Source organism: Glycine max, chromosome 15 (genome assembly GCF_000004515.6).
Source record: "Glycine max cultivar Williams 82 chromosome 15, Glycine_max_v4.0, whole genome shotgun sequence".
In the NCBI taxonomy this organism is placed as follows: Eukaryota; Viridiplantae; Streptophyta; class Magnoliopsida; order Fabales; family Fabaceae; genus Glycine; species Glycine max.
In genome coordinates, this window is record NC_038251.2 from 3,797,647 (window position 1) to 3,820,159 (window position 22,513).

The following is a 22,513-nucleotide window of genomic DNA, read 5'->3' on the forward strand; positions in this document are numbered from 1 at the left end:
TCGAACACTCCCATGTCTCTATAACTATAAAAGTATTAGTCACAAAATTAAAAGAAAAATGCATAGTTATTTTTTCACATAAAATCATATATTTAGTACATGTATCCGCACCTATATTGGCATATCTTTGCAGGTAAATACCCCTCTCTATACCTAACCCCAATATACGAATAATTACCCTTTTCACATGTAAACATTTTCGCAAATATCCATAGAATTCCGTAACACTTTGTCATCCTTAGAACACATGCCCATATAATATGCACATGCCACCATTGTTCCTCCAAGTTATTGCAAGTGAATTATAGTTAAAGAAAAAGTAGTTGCAGGTACATGCTAGCTACTACACGTACAAATAGTAGCACGAGACTTAAGAGAGTGGCTAACGGGCAATAGGTGTAAGGAAGCAGCATTAATTTTATGATAAATAATTATTTTTGTTTTTAAATATGTAAAACACTGATAAATTTATTTCCCAAAGATGAAAATTCAAATTTTAGTCCCTGAACGTAAAAAATAAAGTGACACAAATTCATCATATGTTAACTTTCATTCGCTACCATTAATGAAAGAGTTTAAGTGACACACTCAGGGACGAATTTGTCAGCACTTTACACATTTAGAGACAAAAATGATTATTTATCCAAAATTTAATTTAATCTTCATCTTCTTATATTTTTTAATCATTGTAAGCATAAACATTACAATAACCACTAAAAAAAAGGAAAACAAGCTTAAGTTAGAACAAACATAATAATAAGAATTAAGATGTTTGATGAAAAATTAAGAAAAATGATAAATATTTATCTTATATCCATGTTAGTTAGTCTTATTTTTATCTCATCATTAGTATTTTTTAAATCCTATTTAATTTTTTTTATCTTATCTTTATCATTCTTCAAATCCTAATTTTAAACTATTTTCACCATATATAGTCATTATATACTACTGCATTTTCATCATTATTATATAATATTTTGTGTTTTCTTGTATGACATTGTGTTTTAAGATATGTTTATTACTGACTTCATATATTATACACCATAATTACAAAACAAAATTTTTTATGATGGTTTTTTTCCTTTAAGTGTGTTCAATCATTTTCTATTTCGTGTCTACATCCGTGGTTCAGTATCACGTGAAGTTAGTGGTGAACCTATATTGAAATGCATTGCCACATGAAGGAAAATGCATAATAACGATAAAAATGCAGTATTATATAATGAATATATGATAAAGATAAATTAAAATTGGGGTTTAAAAATAAGATTTTAGATAATATTTAAAGAATATTAATGATAGGATGAAAATAAAATTAACAAACATGTGTATAAGATAATCATTTATCATCTTTTTTTTCTTAAGTGATATTTTATTGATAAATGTATACCTATTTTGGAAGTATATCTATAGAACTATGAACCAGAGTTACAGAGATACATGTCTGGAATAGGCATATGTAATTCCAGAAATACACATCTGGAAAATAATAGGGGTGTACTTCTTTAGAAAAAAGGTATAATGGGTGTATACTTAGAAAAAGGGAGTGTAAATAGCAAGAGCCCAGAAAATTGGCAAAAAACCCATCTTAAATACGCAGAGCCCAACCCGAATAGAGGAGGTAAATAAACGGAGTCTCTAATCACAAACCTAAAACCCTACAGGCAGCGAGCCAGAGAAGTTGCAACTGCGAACAGAACAAGTTCATAATGCCAAAGTCAAAGAGAAATAGACAAGGTTTGCGTTTCGTTTCTCTAGTTATTCCTTTGTTGCTGTTGTTGCGTGTAATCAAAATTTGAAGCGAAGGCGACGATTTTGTTGACATATCTGAAAAAAACGCAGTTACGCTGTCAAAGACGAAGAAAAAGGGAAGAGACCACAAAGAGACGATAGTGAACGGAATAAAAGATGCGGCAGAAAAGTACGGGTGCGTGTACGTGTTCTCCTTCGAGAATATGAGGAATCAGAAATTAAAGGAGTTCAGGGAACAGTTGAAATCGAATAGCAGGTTCTTTCTGGGTTCTAACAAAGTAATGCAAGTTGCTTTAGGTCGCTCCGCTTCAGATGAGATCAGACCTGGCCTTCACAAGGTTTCAAAGGTTGCATATCAATCCCTCCCTCCCTTTTACCAACTACCCCATTCAACATTTTCTATTTTATTTTCTTATTATATTCTCCTTTTTTTTTTGTAGCTATTGCGTGGAGATTCTGGGATGTTTTTCACCAATTTGTCTAAGGAAGAAGTTGAAAGGTAACCTTGGCAAAACTTTAAATAAAAAAAGCTATACTATTATATTTTTTAATTTATATTATATATATATATATATATATATATATATATATATATATATATATATATATATATCTGTTTATTTTTGGTTGTGCAATGGAGTAAAAGTCTAGTTATGCATAGTGATCAGCAAATTTATTAGTGGTGTGTTCGTCATGTTGTTGTGTTCTGTGTATATATCACTGTTCCATGTAAATTCGTTCACTTGGTGTGTTTAACTCCCCCCTTTGAAATGAGCCGTTGATTGTTACTGTTAGCATTTTCCTACTCTGTCATTCATTCTTAGGTGTTCGGGTTTCTGTCTCACTCTGACTTGATTTTTTTGTTGATGCCATTTGCAGGCTGTTTAAAGAATTTGAGGAATATGACTTTGCAAGAACAGGAAGCATTGCCACTGAAAAGGTAATTGGAGTTAGTTCTTATGATTATGATTTTTTCATACAACATGGGATGGTTTTGGGCCTCTGGGGGGAGCTGCAAAACAGCCATAGAAACTTCTAATCTCTAATTTTGATTATTTTCATTTATATTGATGCCTGGTTTGTTTATAAAACCATATTTCTCTTCTACATCAATAGGAATCATTTGCCAGTCATATCCATTAGATCCTCAATTCAATTTTAATCTATAAATGAAACTCACACTTTCATAATGAGTGTTATAGGTGGATCTCAAAGAGGGTCCTTTAGAGCAATTCACTCATGAGATGGAACCCTTTCTCAGGAAGCAAGGCATGCCTGTTCGGTTAAATAAAGGTACTCTATTGCATTGTTTTATAACACTAGTTTAAACTCACCTGCCAAAAGCGGACAAGCATCATTGGTGCTTCCAATATTTACAGGAGTTGTGGAGCTTGTTTCGGATTTTGTTGTTTGCGACGAAGGAAAGCCTTTGTCACCAGAGGCTGCTCGTATACTGGTTAGTTATTTTTTATTGTTACCTGAATTGTTGTAGCATTATTACAATTGGAGGGGATGACTTTTTTTTTAATTGCCAAGTGCCAACAACTATATTCCCACCTCATGTCATTTTTGTGTGGTGAGTAAGGATGCATATGATTTTTTTTTTTTCAACGAAATGTTGCGTTGAAGAAATTTTTGTTTGTGGTTTATTTTCCTCTTTAAATTCCCAATATTCCTTAGCAATTTTTTGGCCGCAGTAATCAGTAGCTTGGGTTAGTTATATCGTACCTCCTTGTGTCAATTTAACAACCGCTATAAGTGTAAATTGTTGTTAACTGAGAATATAGTGATGGCATCTACATTAGTGTTCTATTAGATAGTGAAGCTTCAATGCTAACAAAGTGACTGTTCTTAATTACAGCGTTTAATGGGAATCAAGATGGCTACATTTCGACTTAACTTAATTTGCAGATGGAGTCCCGATGAGTTTGAACTTTACATTGATGGGCCTGATGAATCAGATATTGAATGCTCGTAGGACCTCTTTTAAAATGTAGAAGATTATGGAGCGCCCTCCTCCAAAAAAAAAAAATATTACAAGATATGACGCATATGTAATTTACATCTACAGTGATATTTACTGTAGCGTTTTTTGGATTATGAATTCTTAGAAGAGTTAATTTGTGGGAATGCGAGAGATTTCTGTCAACTAGGCCGAGCTGTAACTTTATGAAAAATTCAAATTACTGAGATACAATTTTGATTGGCTTAGATTTTTTTTGCTGCTGATATATATAATTTCTATCAATTTGGAAGAGTAGAGTCTAAGACTAAGTATCCCTTGAAAGGGAATTCGATCCCTTTTAAGCTTACTATCTGGTACATCAGTAATTGAAAATTTTAATTTTTCTTCAGTGTAAAAAAGATATGAAATGCATGGAAAAAATAGGGTGGAGAGAAAATCTTTGGTAGATTAACTGGTTTGGAATCTTTGGACCGAATTCTTTAATATGCACATGAATAAAAGAAACATGAATATTCCTTTAAATATATTTACTTAGATTAATCATGTGAAACTCCTAATGATAAAAACTTTATTGTGCTTAAATTTATATTAGTTCTCACATATAATTGTTAGCACACTGCGCACAAGAGAAAACTCGAGTTTACCCCAATCACATACTATATTGTACTGCCACACATTTATATATCATACAAGTTCTCAGTTTTTTTTTTTTTAAGGAAGTTCTTAGTTTTAGTACTTCTACTAAAACATGCATAAACACACCAAAGCAGAAATCAAATGGTTTACTAGTAGTATAATAAAATACCAGGAAGGTACATCAATAGTAATATTTTAATGTCAATAATAATGTAGTATTTATTATTATCAAAACATAGGTAGTAGTGGAAATTGGCAAAAATCTAAACAGTAAGCAATGGAATTATAAATAGTAGATAAACTTAATACCAAAAACATAAAATCATTGGTAAAAATGGAAGTAATTAAGTTCGTAACTCATGACACATTAGAGACTTGTCTGTTCTTTTAATTATACACACACACTAATCCAACAATCGAAGAGATTTCGAAGTCCACAAGCGTGAGGGAAAAAATTGGATAGCAAATTGATCATCGGCATGTGCAATACTTGTTATACATTAATTCCATACACAATAAAACGTATTCTAACTACTCTGCTACAAATGAACAAAATTTTACAACACTTCTCGTGAAGGGTTGTGATACAAGACTTAGAAACACAGCTATAAAAACAGAGCAAGTGCGGTTAATTAAAGCTGTTAAGCGCTCATTCCCTTTTATCTTCCTCTTCTGACTCGTCTTCTTGATCAAAGGATCCATCAGTTCCACCATTCTTCTCTTGCCGAACTAAACTTAGTTCACCCTGACCTTCCTGCTTTCCCTTAGTGAGAGATTGAGCTTCTTCGTCATCAGAATCTTCTCCCACTTCCTCCGAATATGCATACCTATACATCGATTGCAGAGGCAAATCAAACATAAGAAGTGAGACTCATCCCTAAGCCATTTGAAACATGAAATGATGTGATAATTCTGTTTTCTCACCACTACAACTAGCCAGTAGCCAAACAACATAACAGCAACATTAGCATGACATAAATATAAATAAATAATTCTTAATGGATGAAGCTAGCACAAAGTTCAACTGGTAGCCAGAAATAAAGGTTTCCTCTCATGACAAGGCAATCTCATCAGAGGAGCCATAAATTTCAAAAGCTTGTAGCCTAATTGTTTTTGAGATTCATTTAATGAACCACTTTAAAATAGAAATATAACCAATGATAAATGTTGGGAATGAAATGTCATGTTACAACAACAACAAAAGCCTTATCTCACTAGGTAATACAATTCACCTTTGAGAGCTTTGGGATGGGGCCCAGAGATAGCATATAACACAGAGTAATGCAAATGCTAGAATGTCCCAGAATGCAGTGATGATCCAAGCACTTTGCCAGCGCTCATTGAAAGGATCTGTAGCCTTGAAGTATACCTGTAAAATAAAAATTAGCAGTGATTGCAACCCAGATAACAAATTGAAAGATGAAAGCAATATGACAGTAAATTTCCATGAGAAAACAACATTTCGTAACAATTTATAGTTAAATAGTGTTAAAAAATTTCTACAACAACTAAATGGAAGCCAAAGTGCCAAACACAATTAAAACCAGGAATTTTTCTTTTTCTTCACTGGTTTTGCAACAGTGCAGTGTCCAAACAGTGAAATATGAATCAGTTTTTTTTGGTGGATAAAACATCAATTTCAGTTATTCATTACAAGAAGTACATGCTACTTTTTGTGCAAGATAAAATAAACTAAATATAAGCCTTACCTCATATCCAATCCAAGCAACTGAGGAGATCACAGTTACTGCTAATGCATTTGAGAACTTCCTATATATATCCAACTTGACAGAACTTCGTTTTGCCTGAGAACCACACACACAAAATAAAAAATATTGAAAAAACAAGATAGTAAGAGATTCAAAACAGAGAATTTATAGGTATGCTGCAAAGTAATAGGAATTTGAGGAAAAGATACCTGTAACTGCTCCAGTGTTCTTGAAAGAGATGTAAAAATCCATAATATCAAAAATGCATCTAAGAAAGCATCAGGAAGAACTAGAAGAAGCCTTGCCCTTCCTGACACATCATTGATGGTCCCCACATATTCAGTAATATTCAGTAACTCCGATGCTAGAAAGTAAGTTATTCCAAGTAAAAGAACCTTTGATGTAAGACCACCCAGAGTGGGTCGCACAACACCATAACCCATTGAGACAGAGAGAATGAGAAGTCGTGATATTGATTTTCTTATAGCCCCAACAGTGACGACCCATATTGTGAGCACAATAGGTCTCATTCCAGTATTGTTGAAATTGACATACTCAAAATACCAGAGAATCATCTCAAACAATCCAAGAGCAATGACAGCTGTGATACAGTGCTGAAGTTGCAGTACATCATCCCAAAATCTCACATACTGAAAAAACCAAATGATGCTAAGGCAAACATAAGCCAGTGTCATAAATACATAGAACTTCTTTAATGGGGCCATCCTACCAGGTAAATACCCATCAGGGTTTTTCCATACTGTCTTTCCACTCATTACCATGTCCTTGAGCTTGGGTTCACAAGCTACAAAAAACAAATTATACATTCCAGTCTTTGTGATAAAAACTTTCTGAGAATCTAGACTTGCAGTTTTGGATCTGCCTTTGAATTGTACATCTAAAATGACTGGCCAATTAATGTCTGTTGCAGAAGGTCTCCTAATAATCTCTCCTTGCTTACAAACTCCCATCTTGGCTAAATCAGGAGTGCAACAGATTGCCCGTTGTCCACCATAAGCAGAACCACCTATATCATTACGATCAGCAGCCTCAAAAATTATGATGTGTACTGGCACAGAACCGCGTGCCTTGGCTGAAGCTTTGGTTCTCCGGAAGGTTATATTCTCAAATCTATCCCCCCCAAAAAAATAGTTAAGAGTTGTGCGGTATATTTGACACATAACTCAAAGATGATGCAAGAGATATAAATTATTAAATTCATATGCAAATTCTAAAATTTCAAAGAACAATACTCAAGACACATATTTTCCATGCTTCAATATTGGGGTTTCCTCATAGATGCATATCTACCCGGCCTATTAATTTATATAGATCACAACAGAATTTTGAGAAAGAATAATGCTATATCCTCCTAATACTTTATGAAGAAAATGTTAATGAAAAAATAAATACATTTCATGTCTTGGAAACTTAAAATACATTCAATACTTTCATGACGAGTACTAACAACACACTCTATCATTGTTAAAATTTATTGAAAACTACAAAATATAAGTAAAACCCAATAAATAAGAAGTGGAACTCACAATTTTTTTTTATTTCCAATAAATTTCAACTAATAATAAAGATTGTGTTAGATAGTGAATTGCTAACATTTCTCTACTTTCTTAATCTATTAGGAGGAAGGTTTTGTAGGAGGACTTAGAATCATTGTTTGAGGAAACTAATGAGGAAATTTAACTTAACCAAGAGTTCATATCTTATCTTGGCAGAGTCATCCATAAACAGATTAATTAATTAGTCCAAGCTATATAAAACGATGAGTAAAACTAATTTCGCCAAGCTCTCTATTTAGCTCTGGTCCATCAATTAGAGTAGTTTCCTACAGAAAAAAAGCGATCAATTGGTGTAGTTTCTCGCCGTCTCATTTTTTAAACCACTGAGTCCATATTTTCCCTCCTAATTCATAGGAGTTCACGAATCCACCTAAATCAGGCATGAGTAATCCACGGATTTTGCATTTTAGGTCCAACATTCAGTAAAAATGGAGCAATGTAAAGAGTTTGACGACGAGTCGAACACTCTCGCAGCTGGAATCAAGAGAGAGAGAGAGAGAGAGAGAGAGAGAGGTTACCGGATGTAGGAACGGCCATCATCGTGGACGGAATAGGGTTGGGAAGTGACGATGCCTTCGCTGCCGCCAGCGAGGAGGTAGGAATTGCCGAGTTCTCTGAAAGGTTCATGATCGTAGATGTGGATGGATGCGAAGGTGGTGGTGGTGACTGCGAATATGTAGAGGAGGAGTGAAGCTGCGAAGAACATGGATCTCGTTCTCGCAAATGCTGAATCCATGCCAATAAACACTCTCACTCAGATTGGATCGGCGAAAAGAATGCGCAGAGTGAAAGAGAGAGAGAAGAGAAGGAGACATGTGAGTCGGTGTGTGTGAAATCGTTGCAACGTCACTCTCCCAAGGAGGAACGGGACTCGGCGTTAGCTTCACGCGCGGAGCATCCACGTCATCACCCTTTACCCATAGCCAATATCTAATACACTGTTTGCTTCAAGAGAGAAAACTATTATTCAATAAGAAATTTTCAAAAAGTAGTGTATGTCACACTTTTTTCTTTCTATTTTAGTTCAAATATTTTTTTTTATTCTTTTCTCTTTCACACAACCATATAATCCTAAAGGAATTAAATGTTTAGTAATATAAGATAAAGTAAAAGTTTAAATAATAGAGAGAAGAGAAATTTTTTTATTCATTTAAAACATGTTAAATAATTTGCTTGCCACCATAGAAAAATAACTATTGTCCCCATAAGACATTTTTTTAAATGAATGTAGAAAGTTACAAGACGTAAAAGATAAAATAAATTGGATTTCTTATTATGCAATTTTGTATTTTGTAAAATCATTATTATTTTTTTGTAAAAAATATTATAGACTATTTTTGTTGCTCGACTGGAAAAAATTATGGATTCGCTGCTGGAAAGAGGAGTTATACTTAGAAATAAAGGGCATTTGTTTAGCAATTATCCATCATTGGACTACCAAAAGTGTATGAGTTGATCCACATCAATAAGAAGGATTGACATTCCTAACCCATTTTGTTTAGTGACGGCTTTGCCCGCTAAACACCAAAGAAAGTGAGTTGACATGTTACGTGATAAAAAATGGTGATAATAAAAAAATAATATAAAAAATAAGAAAGACATAGAAATAGAAACATTTTCTAAAATATTTCCAATAAAATCTTGACAATAAAAAATATAACTACATCACTAGCATTTCAAAGTAGTTTATCAATTCATCATTAACAAAAGAATAATTCATTGTTCACAAAACCAATATATTAAATAAAATAATAGTCCAAACAATGTTTTTAGCTCATAACAATATTTATTTTCATTTTCTAAAAAAATAAATTGTCTCTCTTTCAGTTTTATGGGACTCTTGTCTAATTTCACTACTATATGTCTTGTCGATATTCTAAGTATAGTTACAATTAAAAATTAATATATTTTTCTTTTTGTATTCTTTTATTTCAATCCAAATAAAAAGTGTCACCAAGTTAATTATAATGTATGCACTAGGGTATAACATAATTCAGTTTAACTCTAGTTTCTTAAACTTAAAATTAGCATTGATGACAATAAATAAGAGAAAATTGTTTTACATTGACATAGACATTAAACTCAATAATAAAAGAAAATTGATTATGTATTTATAAAAAGTTTTACACGATTCTCTAATAACAATTTATTATGTATGATAATTTTTTTTATTTTTAAAATAATTATTTTAAATTAATTTAAACGATGATTAATAATTAGATGATAATATAAAATTATTTTACATTAAACTGATAAAACAAATACTTGTTGTTGTTTTTTTTTTTTTATCATATGGAGAAAGTAAAAACAAAACGATTACAGACGAAGGAAAACAGTGCCAATGACATTTATTGTCAACACAGGAATAACATCTTCTGGGCAGAGAATATGATTAACTAAGAGGTCTAAACTAACAGCACATTTCTTAGCTAATATATTACAGGCCCAGCCCTGAACTATGATGAGGGATGGGTTCACAAATTTTTATTTTGGTGTAATATTTTAAAAAAATCATTTTAATATGACTAATTAATTCATAGACTAATCAATTAAAAAAACCCTTTCAGTTTCCTCTCCACTTTTCGATATAACCCACCCAATGGCTGTTCTCAAATTCAAAGGTTACAAGCAATTGAATATTAAATTTCCACCAACTTATTCAATAGCTTTTACAAATTTATAGTTTTGTGGCCCTTTATTTATGATTTTGTACTGGACCCATAAAATATTAATACCGGCTCCATTGGAAAGAGAGCAGGTTCTTGATGCTTGCATTAATCACCATAGCAAAAGGGTGAGAACTAGCAGATTGATGATGAATTGAAGATAGAGAATCAGTCTCCAGCATAATAAATCCGAATCCATTGTCCCATGAAGAATGCCCAGATCCACATTTGTCGTATTGCTGCAGTGACCCAACTAATACTTTAGTAAATATAATTTTTTTTAATAGATTCGGTGTAAGACAAGAGTTTATTTATGATTATTTTTTTAATAGAAAATATAAATAAATAAAAAATATGTCATAAAAATACTAAATTATTTAAATATAATAAAAAAATTACACGTAAAGTAAAAATATAAAATTAATTAAACATATAAAGTAAAAATGAATGAAATATTACTTAGATGTTTCTATCAAATATTTTAATAATGCTATTATATTTTTAAAAATATTTATGTTTTTGAATATAATTTATGTTATTTTATTATCTAATTTAATTGTTTCTAAAGATATTGTTTAAAAGATTAAAAATGTAATTTATATATTTAATAAAAATGAAAAATAATAATATTTTATTTAAAATTTATTTAATTTGAAATAAATGTCGTATTAAATCTTTAAATTTCTTTTTCAGTAAAAAAACACGAATTTATTCTAATTGCAAAAATTAGGAAGATAAATAAATATAATTACTAATGATTTATTTTTAAAAAATCCATCATCTTTACATAATAAATAAAAATCTTTAAAACGTTACTATCTGTTAAAGAATAATAACACTCTGATCGTTTAAAAGTAAATTGTTAGAGAGGACGCAGTCACGCCTGTGACTGTGTGATACACTAGACTGTATTGCTGCTACTGCATTCTCTCTCCAATTCCATGCATTTTTGCTTTTTTAAATTCTTATTGCTTCTTTCACATGCCAAACTCTTCGAGTACAATTGCCGTTACTTTTATTCCTCCTTATGAATGCGTTACTGCTATGTTATAAATAGATGCTTTGTTCTTGTTGCTCCATCTGTCGTGTTCTTTTGTTGACAGGGTAGGTAGATTGTTTTCATGAATTCTCAATGCATGTACCTGGGATTTGCTATTTCTCTGATAACTCTGTTCCTGGATTGGTCCTTTGTTGGGGGTGAAAAAAGAGATTGTGTGTGTAGTTAATCAAGCAGATGAGAAAAAAAAAATGAATTCTTTGTCCCTCATGTAAAAAAGGATCCATTTTTTTTTTTTATAGAATTGTTTGTGGGGTGTTTGAGAATTAAGGGATAGGTAATCAATCAAACTTGTTCTTGACTCTGTGTGCTATTTCCATCTGGAATTACATCCAATGTTAGTTGCGGGAAAGGTTTTCACTTTATCATTGAATTGATCCAATGTTTTGCCTCTCGGTTTATGAATTCATTAAATTGGTTTCATTGACATGAATTGGAATTTTTGAACTTTTTCTTATGACAATTTTCACACTTTGCATTTAAATTAGCTTGGGAAACCATTTGCTCGGGAACTTCCGATGCTAGATGCATTTGATTTTATTTTTTTAGTTAAGCCATCCATCTCCTTATTTATTGTTTGCATGACTCCTGAGGCTTCATTATTTTGATCACTGGAAGCTGTTTTGTTGCCTTTGTATATTCTTCGAAATAACAATATCAACTCCCTGTGATAGGTGGTGAAAATTGAATTATGGCTGATGATGGTGCTGATCCATTTCCAGTGTTGACAAGTGTGTATAGAGTATCTGGTTCCAAAAACAGTCAGCTGGGCTGGAATGTAGCCAATTCTCAGCAAACTGTTGACTCCAGTGTAAACAACTCAAGGCAGTTACAGAGCATTTCTGATGGCAGTGCTCCAAGACCCTGGTTTTCTCAAAATTTTAGACCAAATGCATGGGAAGTTCCAGGTGTGATTCAGAAGCTGAGGCCGGCAAAGCGGGGTAATGACGGATTGGCTTTGACGGGAAGTGGAATTTTGAACGACAAGTTGCCTCCTGAGTCAGTAATATCTCCAACATCAGAGACAGAGAGAGGGACAGGGTTAAATTCATCTGTTGGAGTCGTTACAACTACATCCAAGGATTGTGAAAATGTTGAATGCAAGGACAAGGATAAGAGAATCCCAGAACCCCAATGTGAAAACAACAATGATCAGATTGTTGACAATGGATCTGATATTGTTTTTGATAGTGATGATGATTGTTTTTTAGATGACATTGACTCAGATACTGGAGAGAGAAGCCATGAACAGTGCAAAAAGAGCAAGTGGCTCAGGAATTTCTTTGATAAATTAAATGCACTCACCAATGAGGAGATAAGTTCATTAGACAGGCAGTGGCATTGCCCAGCATGCCAAGGGGGTTCTGGTGCTATTGATTGGTACAAAGGGCTGCATCCCCTTTTGGATCATTCCAGAACAATACAAACAAAGAGGGCAAGACTGCACCGGATGTTTGCTGAAACTTTGGAGGAAGAGTGTTTCAGGAGAAGAGCTCCATTAACAACAGTCAGTGACGTCCATGATATATGGGAGGGTCTTGATAAGAAAGTCAAGGATCATGAAATAGTTTGGCCCCCAATGGTTATCATCATGAATACAAGATACGAGCAGGACGAAAGTAACAAGGTAAATGATGTTGTCTTAATTTCTTGTTTGGATGTATGCACTTAATCAAATAATCAGCTACTCGCTGAAGTTCTCTTTGTGGGTGTGTGCATGTGTTAAATCAAGTATGAAGCTACTTGCTGAATTTCTTTTATTTCTTTACACGCATGTGTAATTTCACCTCATTGAATTCAATTGTAGTGGAATGGAATGGGGAACCAAGGACTCCTTGATTGCTTCTGTGACTATGCAGCATTGAAGGCTCGACACTCGTATGGTCCACAAGGGCACCGAGGGATGAGTGCCTTAATTTTTGAGGAATCCACGGCAGGTTATCTAGAAGCTGTGCGGCTCCACAAGCATTTTAAAGAGCAAGGAAGAGATAGGGAGGCTTGGGATTGCTATCGGAATCCATTTCTCCCAGGTGGGAAGCGCCAACTTTATGGTTACTTGGCTTCTAAAGAAGATTTAGATATTTTCAACAAGCACTCTAGAGGTAATTTTTTTTTCTTCTCTTAATCAGTTTTCCTATACAGTTTTTTTCTTATTGAGATAATTGGTGATCAACTTGAATATGGCAGCTCTACTTTCCTTAGAGTTTGGTAGTTTAGTAATTCTTAGTTGGCAATCGTCTATTCTCTTTAGGAAAAGAGAGGGAAACTGGTGTTATTTTTGCGTTTCTTCTCTTTGGCAATCATTTACTATTTTAAATTAAAGTTCTGATACATCTATATTCTCTAGGAAAGACAAAATTGAAGTTTGAAATGAGATCATATCAAGAGATGGTTGAGAGCAAGATAAAACATATTAATGATGATAGTCGGAAGCTTGACTATTATAAGAGCATGGTAGCCAAAGAACAAATCAAATCACAAGTAGGTGCAGACTCTTTATTGAGATTAAGTGAGAAGTTAAGCTTGACAACCGAAGAAAACCGTGTTGATCAACAAAATAAGGAGGTAAGGTTATGTGGCTGAAATTCAATTAATATTATTGTTGTTGTGCTCATTGGGTTTTGCAAGAAGCTCTGATTGTTATCATATAATTGAAAACTTTTATGCATAAAATTGGTTACAATGCTTTATATTTTGAGGGTAATCATATATGCTGGTGAATGGTGGCTGTCTTTATGAAACAATATGATATCTATGAGAAACCAAACCGATAAGTTAAAGCTATTTTACTTATTCTTACAACTTGATTTATTTGTTCTGTATTTCTCACTTCCATTTTTTTGGTGTCTGCTCAAGCATATATTGACGTATAATTTTTTTAGTGTGATCTTTTCTGGGAAGGATTTTTACAAATTTGCAAATTTGTCTTTCTTGATTCTGGTAGTAGCTTTCTGAATTATGTAAAAAGTCTTTCTACAACTGATCATTTTGATATACTGTTTTTGTTTTTTCTAGATGGATGCACTAGAAAAAAATTTCCAGAGCCAAATCCTAGACATTCAACAAGCCATAGCTGCAAAGGAAGATAAGTTTGTGAAATTACAGCAGGCAATGCAAGAAAAAGTGAAAGAGTCCTGCGGAGAATCTTCTGAGAAAGAGGACAAGTACATCTAATATTCCCTAATTGTGCATTATTCCAATTTCCGAGCGTGTTTCATATTATCATTCTTTTACTACATATATCTTAACTTTCTTTTGCCATTTAGATAATACTCAACTAAGTGATTAGCAAGCAATATTCTAATCTATCTTCCTTCTGAAGCGAAATTCTCAGTGGCGTTTGGCATTTTCTAATCCATCCTCTATCAACAGGGTAGAAAATATCTCTTGTTTCCTGAAGCCCCAAGACAAGGAGATGAAGCAGTTTGAGGCAGAGAGAGAGAAAATCATAAAAATTCATGAAGAGAAAAGGTTGGCTCTGAAGAAGAAGCATTGGCAAGAGCAGGTTGAACTTGAGAAGGAGTTAGAGAATGAACGGACGCAGCTCATGGACAAGTACACTTGCAACCAGACTCAAGAAGAAAACTGTTATGTGGATCATTAAGGAAAACATACACAGAAATGGAAAAAGCCAAAAGCATCCACAGGCATACAGATCATGCAGAGTACATGTTATGTGCTCTGCCACATTTTCCATGAATTTATACTTTTTTCTTTTGGTTTACTCTTGCATTTATTTTGAAAGTTGAAAAGTGAGAAAGTTAACAAGCCCCACCGGCACCAAAATTCTGGTTCCATTTTCATTGATACTTGATATAGTTTTGCTCTCATTATATATGTAGCGTGCATGCTTTGCTTGCAAATGGTTTCGAATATAAATTTTCTGTTGATTAAAGTTACTGTCTTACTGTAGGGAATTTTGGATGTATAGTTTGAAATGGAATTAGTCTGAGACTCATACTGAATAATACCAAAGTTGTTAACATCGGGATTTTACCTTCAATTGGAAATGGAAGTAAATTGAACGCAGGATTTTGCAAAATTCAAAATACATGTTCATAATCCATTATTTTTATGTTGAGATGATGGAACTATTAACATATTGATATGTTGACGAGTTATATACCAAAATTTCTCTGCCTTTCTTACGTGTGTTAAATGAAACCAAAAGCCCGCTCTCTTTATGGCCTGTATGCTGGCAATGCACAAAAAAAACTAGTGTATTTTAGATTAGACTTTAGAGGAATCATACACCAAATAAAAACTAAAAATATAATTAAATTAAAATGAAATGAAAATAAATAAAAATTCTCATTTTTGTTGTAATTAATTCTCAATTATGTTTTAGGGGGAAATATATATTTTAAAAATTACTAATAATTTGTTTGAGTAATGGGAGGTAATTAGGACGGATGTTATAAATTGCTAAATACTTTCTCAATCCCAAATTTTGGGTTTAAATTTAATGGGTTTTCTAATATGTTCCAATAAAGAAATAAAATATTAATGGTGTCTACCTTTTTATTTTCAAAACTTGTTTTTGTTTTGAGTTTTTGGTACTGGTTACGAAATTCTCTTTAGAAATGGATGGTCCAATAGTTGAGCAGCAGTTGGGCGTTTGTTTGGGTTAACTTGTAAGCATTTAAGAATGAAATCTCGGGCATCTGTTGACAAAGATTCCGGAAGAGGTGGAGGATGACCCTTGCCAATCAGAGATAGCGCTTCCATCTGTTGTAACAAATAAGAAACAAGTAAAGAGAGTTTGTATGCGAGGTGAGAAGGCAAGTAAACTAAAATCAGAATGAGATAATTTAAAGGAGTGGACAAGAGATGGTAACTAGGAAAATATAAAAATGAACATAGACATACTTTGCCCAAATGAGAGTAAGGAGGTTGGCACGTCAACATCTCTAAAACTGTACATCCTAAGCTCCATATATCAGCTGCTAGTCCATATCCATGTTTCCTTAACTTGACAACCTAGGATCCAACAATTCAAAGTTATCAATAATCTACTATCTATCCAACAATTGTTTTTACTATCATGTCCTCTACTTGTACATGGTGGAACATGCATTGAATGAAAGCTATTGGTCAAGGCTTGATGATGTTTCGTTTTTGGCTGGAATACATCGTATGTATGATTTTAATATAATATACTTTTACAAAGCAAATACTTGTAAGTGCGTCTTCTTTTGCTTGAGAAAATTGCAATGTACTTATGCGCGTGCATTTTTCAACAGGATTTGTGCAAAATAAAAATTAATAATAAGGTTAAAATGGTCATTTGGATTTTTTTAAAATTTTTTATTACCTACCAATCTCCTTTAATTCAAAATATTTTCATCTATTTCTCTTTGTAATTTCTATCATATTTTTTTACATATTTCTCTTATTTTCTCTTTTCTCCTCACAACCAAACACACCCTAAAGAAACGACAAAATGCGTCATTATTGCACAGCATCATCTTTTGTTCAACTGTGAATTCTCTTTTTGAGTTTGAAATGCCTATATGTCATTGATTTAAGTGAGAACATTTGGTATATGTGCTAAACTGAATTAGACAACCATAAGATGCATCTCATTCTAGTTCATCCAATTATGTCAAACATATATGCGACAGGAAGAGACAAACCTCAGGGGCCATCCAGTACGGGGAGCCTCCAATTGATTTAACATCATTCGACTTGGTTGCCTACAAAGGAAAAAGAATGCACTTAGAATTTGTTATGATAAGATAGATGTTGACGTACGAAAGTGGGTTTTGCTAAAGGTACCTTTGCCAAACCAAAATCTGCAAGCTTGACGGAACCATTTGCATCAACCAATATATGGCACACTTGATGTCCCTTAAAATTTAAAATTTTAGATGCATTAAAAATTAGAATGTAGCAAGTCCATGTAAGTTCAAAATATTTCAGCCAGCAATTTCCAACCATTGCATCCAACTTTGACTATGAACTGACTTCCGTAAGCTTAGAAAGTGGATACCAGCTTAAAATAGAATCTTCATGATACAAAAGAAGAAATCAAAATCTAAAATGGACTTTGTGTTTAGCAATATTCGAAGCAAGCATTTTTTACGCTAGAGAACTGTAGATAACTAAGAATGTATTTTCTAAAATGAAAAAAGAGTACAAGAATAATTATATATAGACAACCTATACTAATGAGCTTACGGGCCTAACTCCTCAAAGGTATTAGGGTTTCATTTTCCTTAACCATTTTCCATAAAACAATGTAACATCATCATTAACCGAGCCTACAAACTTCCTTACCTAAATTCCAAATGGACTCTATAATTAGCAATGATTTGAAGCCATGCATTTTTACTCATGATTTCATTTTCTTGAACCTTTTCCATAAAACAATGTAACATCATTAACCGAGCCATCAAACTTCCTTGCCTAAATAATTATTATAGGTATAATTGTTGCGTTGCATCAGGATAGAAAGTTCACTCCTGTTACCTGTGAATCACATTACGATCGTGAAGATACTTCAGGCCACTCAAAATCTGCCTTGTGTATGCAGAAGCTTGAGAGTCCGTTAAACGATACTTCTGATAGAGACTTCTTAATGATCCTTTTGTTACAAGCTCAAGGAAGATATACAGCTTATAATTATCCTGAGAAATAATGAGATGTAATCATGTAAATAGTAAATACAAATAGCAATAACGAAGAGAAGAGAAAACTGTTGAAATGCAATTACTCCTAAGTAACATAATCAGACAAATAACAGTTCAGAAGAGCACCACCTAAACAACGAGACAGAAACAAGTCATGTCTAGAAGAAAGGACAAGTAATCATGCATCATATTTCAGAAGGAATTCATTTATGTAGTCCAATGAACAATCAGTTAAATCATTTAAACATATGAAAATACTGCAGGAATAGTATTGGCTCTGTAAAACTGCAGCGATTGTCTTTCATACTTTCTAGAAGGAAAAAGCTTTGCACTCCAAAAGGAAAAAAAAATTATGCACAATTTTAATGTGCATTTTGCAGTTCTAAACTCAAACAGATAGCTCATACAACTTCAAGGTTCTCAAAACAAAAACACATTTTATGAACTTACTCAGTACATGAATAAACAGAAAATACTTCAGTCCATCCCCATGGTATCTCATTCCCTAATGTTTATTTATAAAATAAAGTTATATTGTTCCACAGTCGAGAAATATCAATCATTGTAAATTAAAATTAGCATATACTTCTGTAGACTTGCCAAAATGTTCAAGATGCTTAATGAACCAAAAAAATTTAGTCAAATAAATGCTTGGTAATTTACAAAATGATTATTTAATTTGCCTCATTCTTAAAAGTGTAATTGTTCTTCCCCAGATATGGTGATCATATTCTAGGGAAACAAAAAAAGACTGTTTGGATAAACAGACTAAACAAGCTGAAAGTCCACACTTTGGAACATGACCCTCGCATAAATCTAATAGACTTGCCAGCTAGAAACATACCTGTTCTGTGCCTAGATATCGAACTATGTTGTCATGTCGGAGCTGACTCAAAAGAGATATTTCCTGAATGGAAGACCAAAAAAATGCTTCTGTATAAGATGGAACAAACAGGTATAAAATAAACTATATAATGAATTTTGATGGGAAGACTAAGTCCTCTCACCTGCTGAAGTTGGAAAATGCTCTGTTTGCCCTGGCTTCTGTCATCCAGCAAAGACACCTCCTTTACAGCAAAGAAGTTTCCATCACTGTGGAAAAAGAAAATGTATGTATTATCTCTATGGGAAAAAAAAAATATGAAAATGGATGACTAACTAAATCGTCTATGTGCAACTTACGCAGTGGTGTGATATAAAATTAATTGGGCTCCTCTGTTTTATCAGTTGTGGTGTGGGTGAAGAAGAATTTCATAACTAAATCTGCCACAGATGAAATCCCCAGAATCACAGCTAACTAATAGTGCTTCTATATTAGCAGCAAGATTCCACTAACCCAATAAACTAACTTTCAATTGTGTGTATGAGAAACATTTTATAAATGATAGGATATTCATATTATTATCAAACGAGTACACACATTCTTTGGATATTATGATTCTAGTATTCTAAATTCTGGACATATACATGTATATAGGAGATTAAGCGAGAAGAGTGTTTATAGGAAAGGTGAAGAGAGTAGTAGTACATTTGGACCATACAATTATATATATATATATATGTATATATATATATATATATATATATATATATATATATATGAATGATTAAGATTAAAAACAATTTAATCATGATCACTTTAAAAAGTCACATGACTTTAGCTTTTAATTTATTTTTTAACCTACCATGTTTTGGTCTAATGGCTTTGCAAACATGTTAAATAGCACAAATCGGTATTTCTAAGGCTACTTAGAAGTGAAAGAATTTCGATACCTTTAGTACAAAAAACTTCTATAGCAACTTAATAACAGATTAATTACATTATTTTATAGGCATAAATATGTTTTAAGTCCCACCAAATATGACTTTGTCTGATTTTAATTTTTATAAAACTTTTTTGATAAATAATTTTTTTTGAGTGTCCTTTTTTAGTCTTTACTATTAACTCTAGTTAAGTTAATACTGATATGGCTAACAAAATGAAAAGTATTAATTAAGATAACTAACTTAATGCTGAATATTTTAAATTAAGATAATTGGATTATTTTTAGTTACGTAATTCAATTAAGTAATGTATTTCTTATTTTATACAAATATAGAAATTATAATTTCTTTTTAGGTTTTAATAAATTATGAACAATGATCTTTATTGCTTTTAATATTTTTTTTTTACTTTTCATTTCACTAATTTACCTTTAGTATTGTACTTTAAAAAAATTACTTACATGCTTATAAGTTACTTTTAATATATTAAATTTGTTATTGGAAACAAAATTATTTGGTCTTGTGATATATTAAAAAATAAATCATATTACAATCAGTCAAAATTAGTGAATTGAAATATAAAAATAATATCAAAAGTAATATATTAAAAGTAAACTATAAGCTTTTTACGTAAATTATATATTTTTTTAACAGTACAATGTTAAAATTAAATTATTAAATTGAAAAATAAGAACAAATTAACAATACAAATCACTGTTCATAATATTTTAAAAATTAAAAAACATATTATAAAAGTAAATTATATGTAATTACTTTATTTATATAAAATATAATAAATATATTACTTAATTGAGTTTTGTACTTAAAAATAATTTAATTTTTTTATTTCAAATATTATTCATTTTAGTTGATATTCTTTATTTTGTTAGTCATGTCAATACTAAACTAACAGAGTTAATGACAGACAAACAAGAACATTAAGAAAATGTGAGAATCTAAGGCACTTTTTGATAGAGAGGAAACAAATAGCATACATGAAAATGAAAAAGGATGGGTAAAAAATAAAGTTTTACAAAAATGAAAATCAGTCAAAGTTCATATACTTTTATGAAATTAAGGAAATATAAGATGAACTGAATGCTTAAAAAAATAGTAGATTCAATCTCTTCTCCTAATAAAACTAATAATTAATAGTTGTCATAAAAAAATACTTACATCAACTTAAAACATATTTAAGTTTATATTTTATCTTATTTTTCATATTAGTTTCCACATTAAAATTAGAATATATTTACAAGAGCAATAATTTTTAAACATTTAATTTTTTAAAACCCCTAACTAACACTTATAATTTTTTTATCTCTTTTTTCATGTCATATGCGATATTTACATTTTCTTCTATTTTATGTTTGACCACTATATGTTATATAGCATATTGGATGTTGAAAAATTATTTTCCTATTCAGATTTGCCACTTGTTTGGTCCTCTAGAGGGACTAAATTTTTCAAAAGCCATCTCAATCATCTATCTAATTACAGAATAAAAAGAAGAAAATATATATTTTTTAAAATCTTTATACTTTCAATCAAACTTAATTTTGATTTCTATTATTACAAATGGATGAATTTAATCATTCAACTTGTGAAAAGAATAGGTTTAAACTTAATATTTAGTGGTGGGTTTTGACGGTCAGAAAGTGAAAAGAAGACTAAATTGGTAAATATGAAAATACAGAAGCAGAATTAAGTTTGAAAGTATAAGAAGGGATGGTATGGTAATAGTATACTGACTCGGTGAAGCCTTCATAGACGGTCCCAAAGGAGCCATTTCCTAAGAAATCGCCCTTTTGCCACCCACTTCCATTTGGCGACAGATTGTGAACATCAACTAAAGCAGAAGCAGAAACCTCTAAGTTACTACTCATGATGCCATTGTCCACTGCCGAAGCAAAACCATGGACAGACTCATCAATTCCACTACTCCTCATTGCATTGTCCACCACCCAATCAAAACCATGGACATGGACATGACGGTTATTTGGCGCACCGCTACTCCTCATCGGATTGTCCACTGCCTCAGCAAAACTATAGACAGCTGTTCCTGCATTTGACGCTGTCCTTATGGCACTGTCCACCACCGAACCAAAATCAGAGACATGGACATGAAGGTTATTTGGCGCACCGCTACTCCTCATCGGATTGTCCACTGTCTCAGAAAAACTATAGACAGCTGTTCCTGCATTTGACGCTGTCCTTATGGCACTGTCCACCACCGAACCAAAATCAGAGACATGGACATGAAGGTTATTTGGCGCACCGCTACTCCTCATCGGATTGTCCACTGTCTCAGAAAAACTATAGACATCTGTTCCTGCATTTGACGCTGTCCTTATGGCACTGTCCACCACCGAACCAAAACCATGGACATGGACATCGGATTCTCCCAAATTTGACCCTCTCCTACTCTTTATCGCCCTACCAATTTTATTACCCATTTCATTTGCTCCCTCACAGAGGACTTAGGACACATAACGATATATAAGTCAATTGAGAAGGTTCCAGAAAAGGAAACAGAAGGTTCACCTTAGCTTACCGGCCGGTTGGACCCAACGTGCCTGTCAAGTCTAGTCAACCATTCCTCTCCTTCACTTCTTCTTTTTTTAAGTTCAAATTTTAAAAATAGAATAAAAGTTATTTGATCATCTTTTTATTATTTTAGTTTAAAAGTTTCTTTTAAATTAATACTAATAAAAATTTGATCAATTTTCTTAAAAAAATAATTTTATTTAAAAT

At 32.3% G+C, this 22,513-nt stretch overlaps 3 protein-coding genes and 1 pseudogene across 5 annotated transcripts; 2 read left to right on the forward strand and 2 right to left on the reverse strand.

Annotated features, from left to right (window-relative positions):
• Positions 1-1,611: 1,611 nt before the first annotated feature.
• On the forward strand, positions 1,612-4,000 carry LOC100500064 (ribosomal protein L10 family protein). Its single transcript, NM_001249386.2, has 7 exons — positions 1,612-1,737; positions 1,843-2,099; positions 2,193-2,251; positions 2,632-2,692; positions 2,955-3,045; positions 3,132-3,208; positions 3,614-4,000. The coding sequence occupies exons 1-7, from the start codon at positions 1,710-1,712 to the stop codon at positions 3,728-3,730; spliced, it is 690 nt and encodes a 229-aa protein (NP_001236315.2). The 5' UTR covers positions 1,612-1,709; the 3' UTR covers positions 3,731-4,000.
• Positions 4,001-4,797: 797 nt separating this feature from the next.
• LOC100797522 (transmembrane protein 87B) lies at positions 4,798-8,537 on the reverse strand. Its single transcript, XM_003547512.5, has 5 exons — positions 8,159-8,537; positions 6,273-7,194; positions 6,064-6,159; positions 5,587-5,723; positions 4,798-5,181 (listed from the first exon to the last, which is right to left on the reverse strand). Exons 1-5 carry the CDS (start codon positions 8,374-8,376, stop codon positions 5,004-5,006), a joined length of 1,551 nt encoding a protein of 516 aa, XP_003547560.1. The 5' UTR covers positions 8,377-8,537; the 3' UTR covers positions 4,798-5,003.
• A 2,599-nt stretch (positions 8,538-11,136) lies between these two features.
• LOC100805844 (protein SUPPRESSOR OF GENE SILENCING 3) lies at positions 11,137-15,258 on the forward strand. 3 transcript variants are annotated; one of them, XM_026125887.2, is made up of 6 exons: positions 11,137-11,214; positions 12,038-12,990; positions 13,171-13,465; positions 13,711-13,928; positions 14,379-14,527; positions 14,736-15,258. In XM_026125887.2, exons 2-6 carry the CDS (start codon positions 12,055-12,057, stop codon positions 14,965-14,967), a joined length of 1,830 nt encoding a protein of 609 aa, XP_025981672.1. In that variant the 5' UTR covers positions 11,137-11,214; positions 12,038-12,054; the 3' UTR covers positions 14,968-15,258. The 3 variants fall into 3 exon arrangements, with proteins under 3 accessions (XP_025981672.1, XP_006597331.1, XP_040865788.1); XM_006597268.4 differs by having other exon boundaries at positions 11,158-11,410; XM_041009854.1 differs by having other exon boundaries at positions 11,165-11,303.
• A 458-nt stretch (positions 15,259-15,716) lies between these two features.
• LOC102663725 (mitogen-activated protein kinase kinase kinase 1-like) lies at positions 15,717-22,249 on the reverse strand (annotated as a pseudogene).
• Positions 22,250-22,513: the final 264 nt, after the last annotated feature.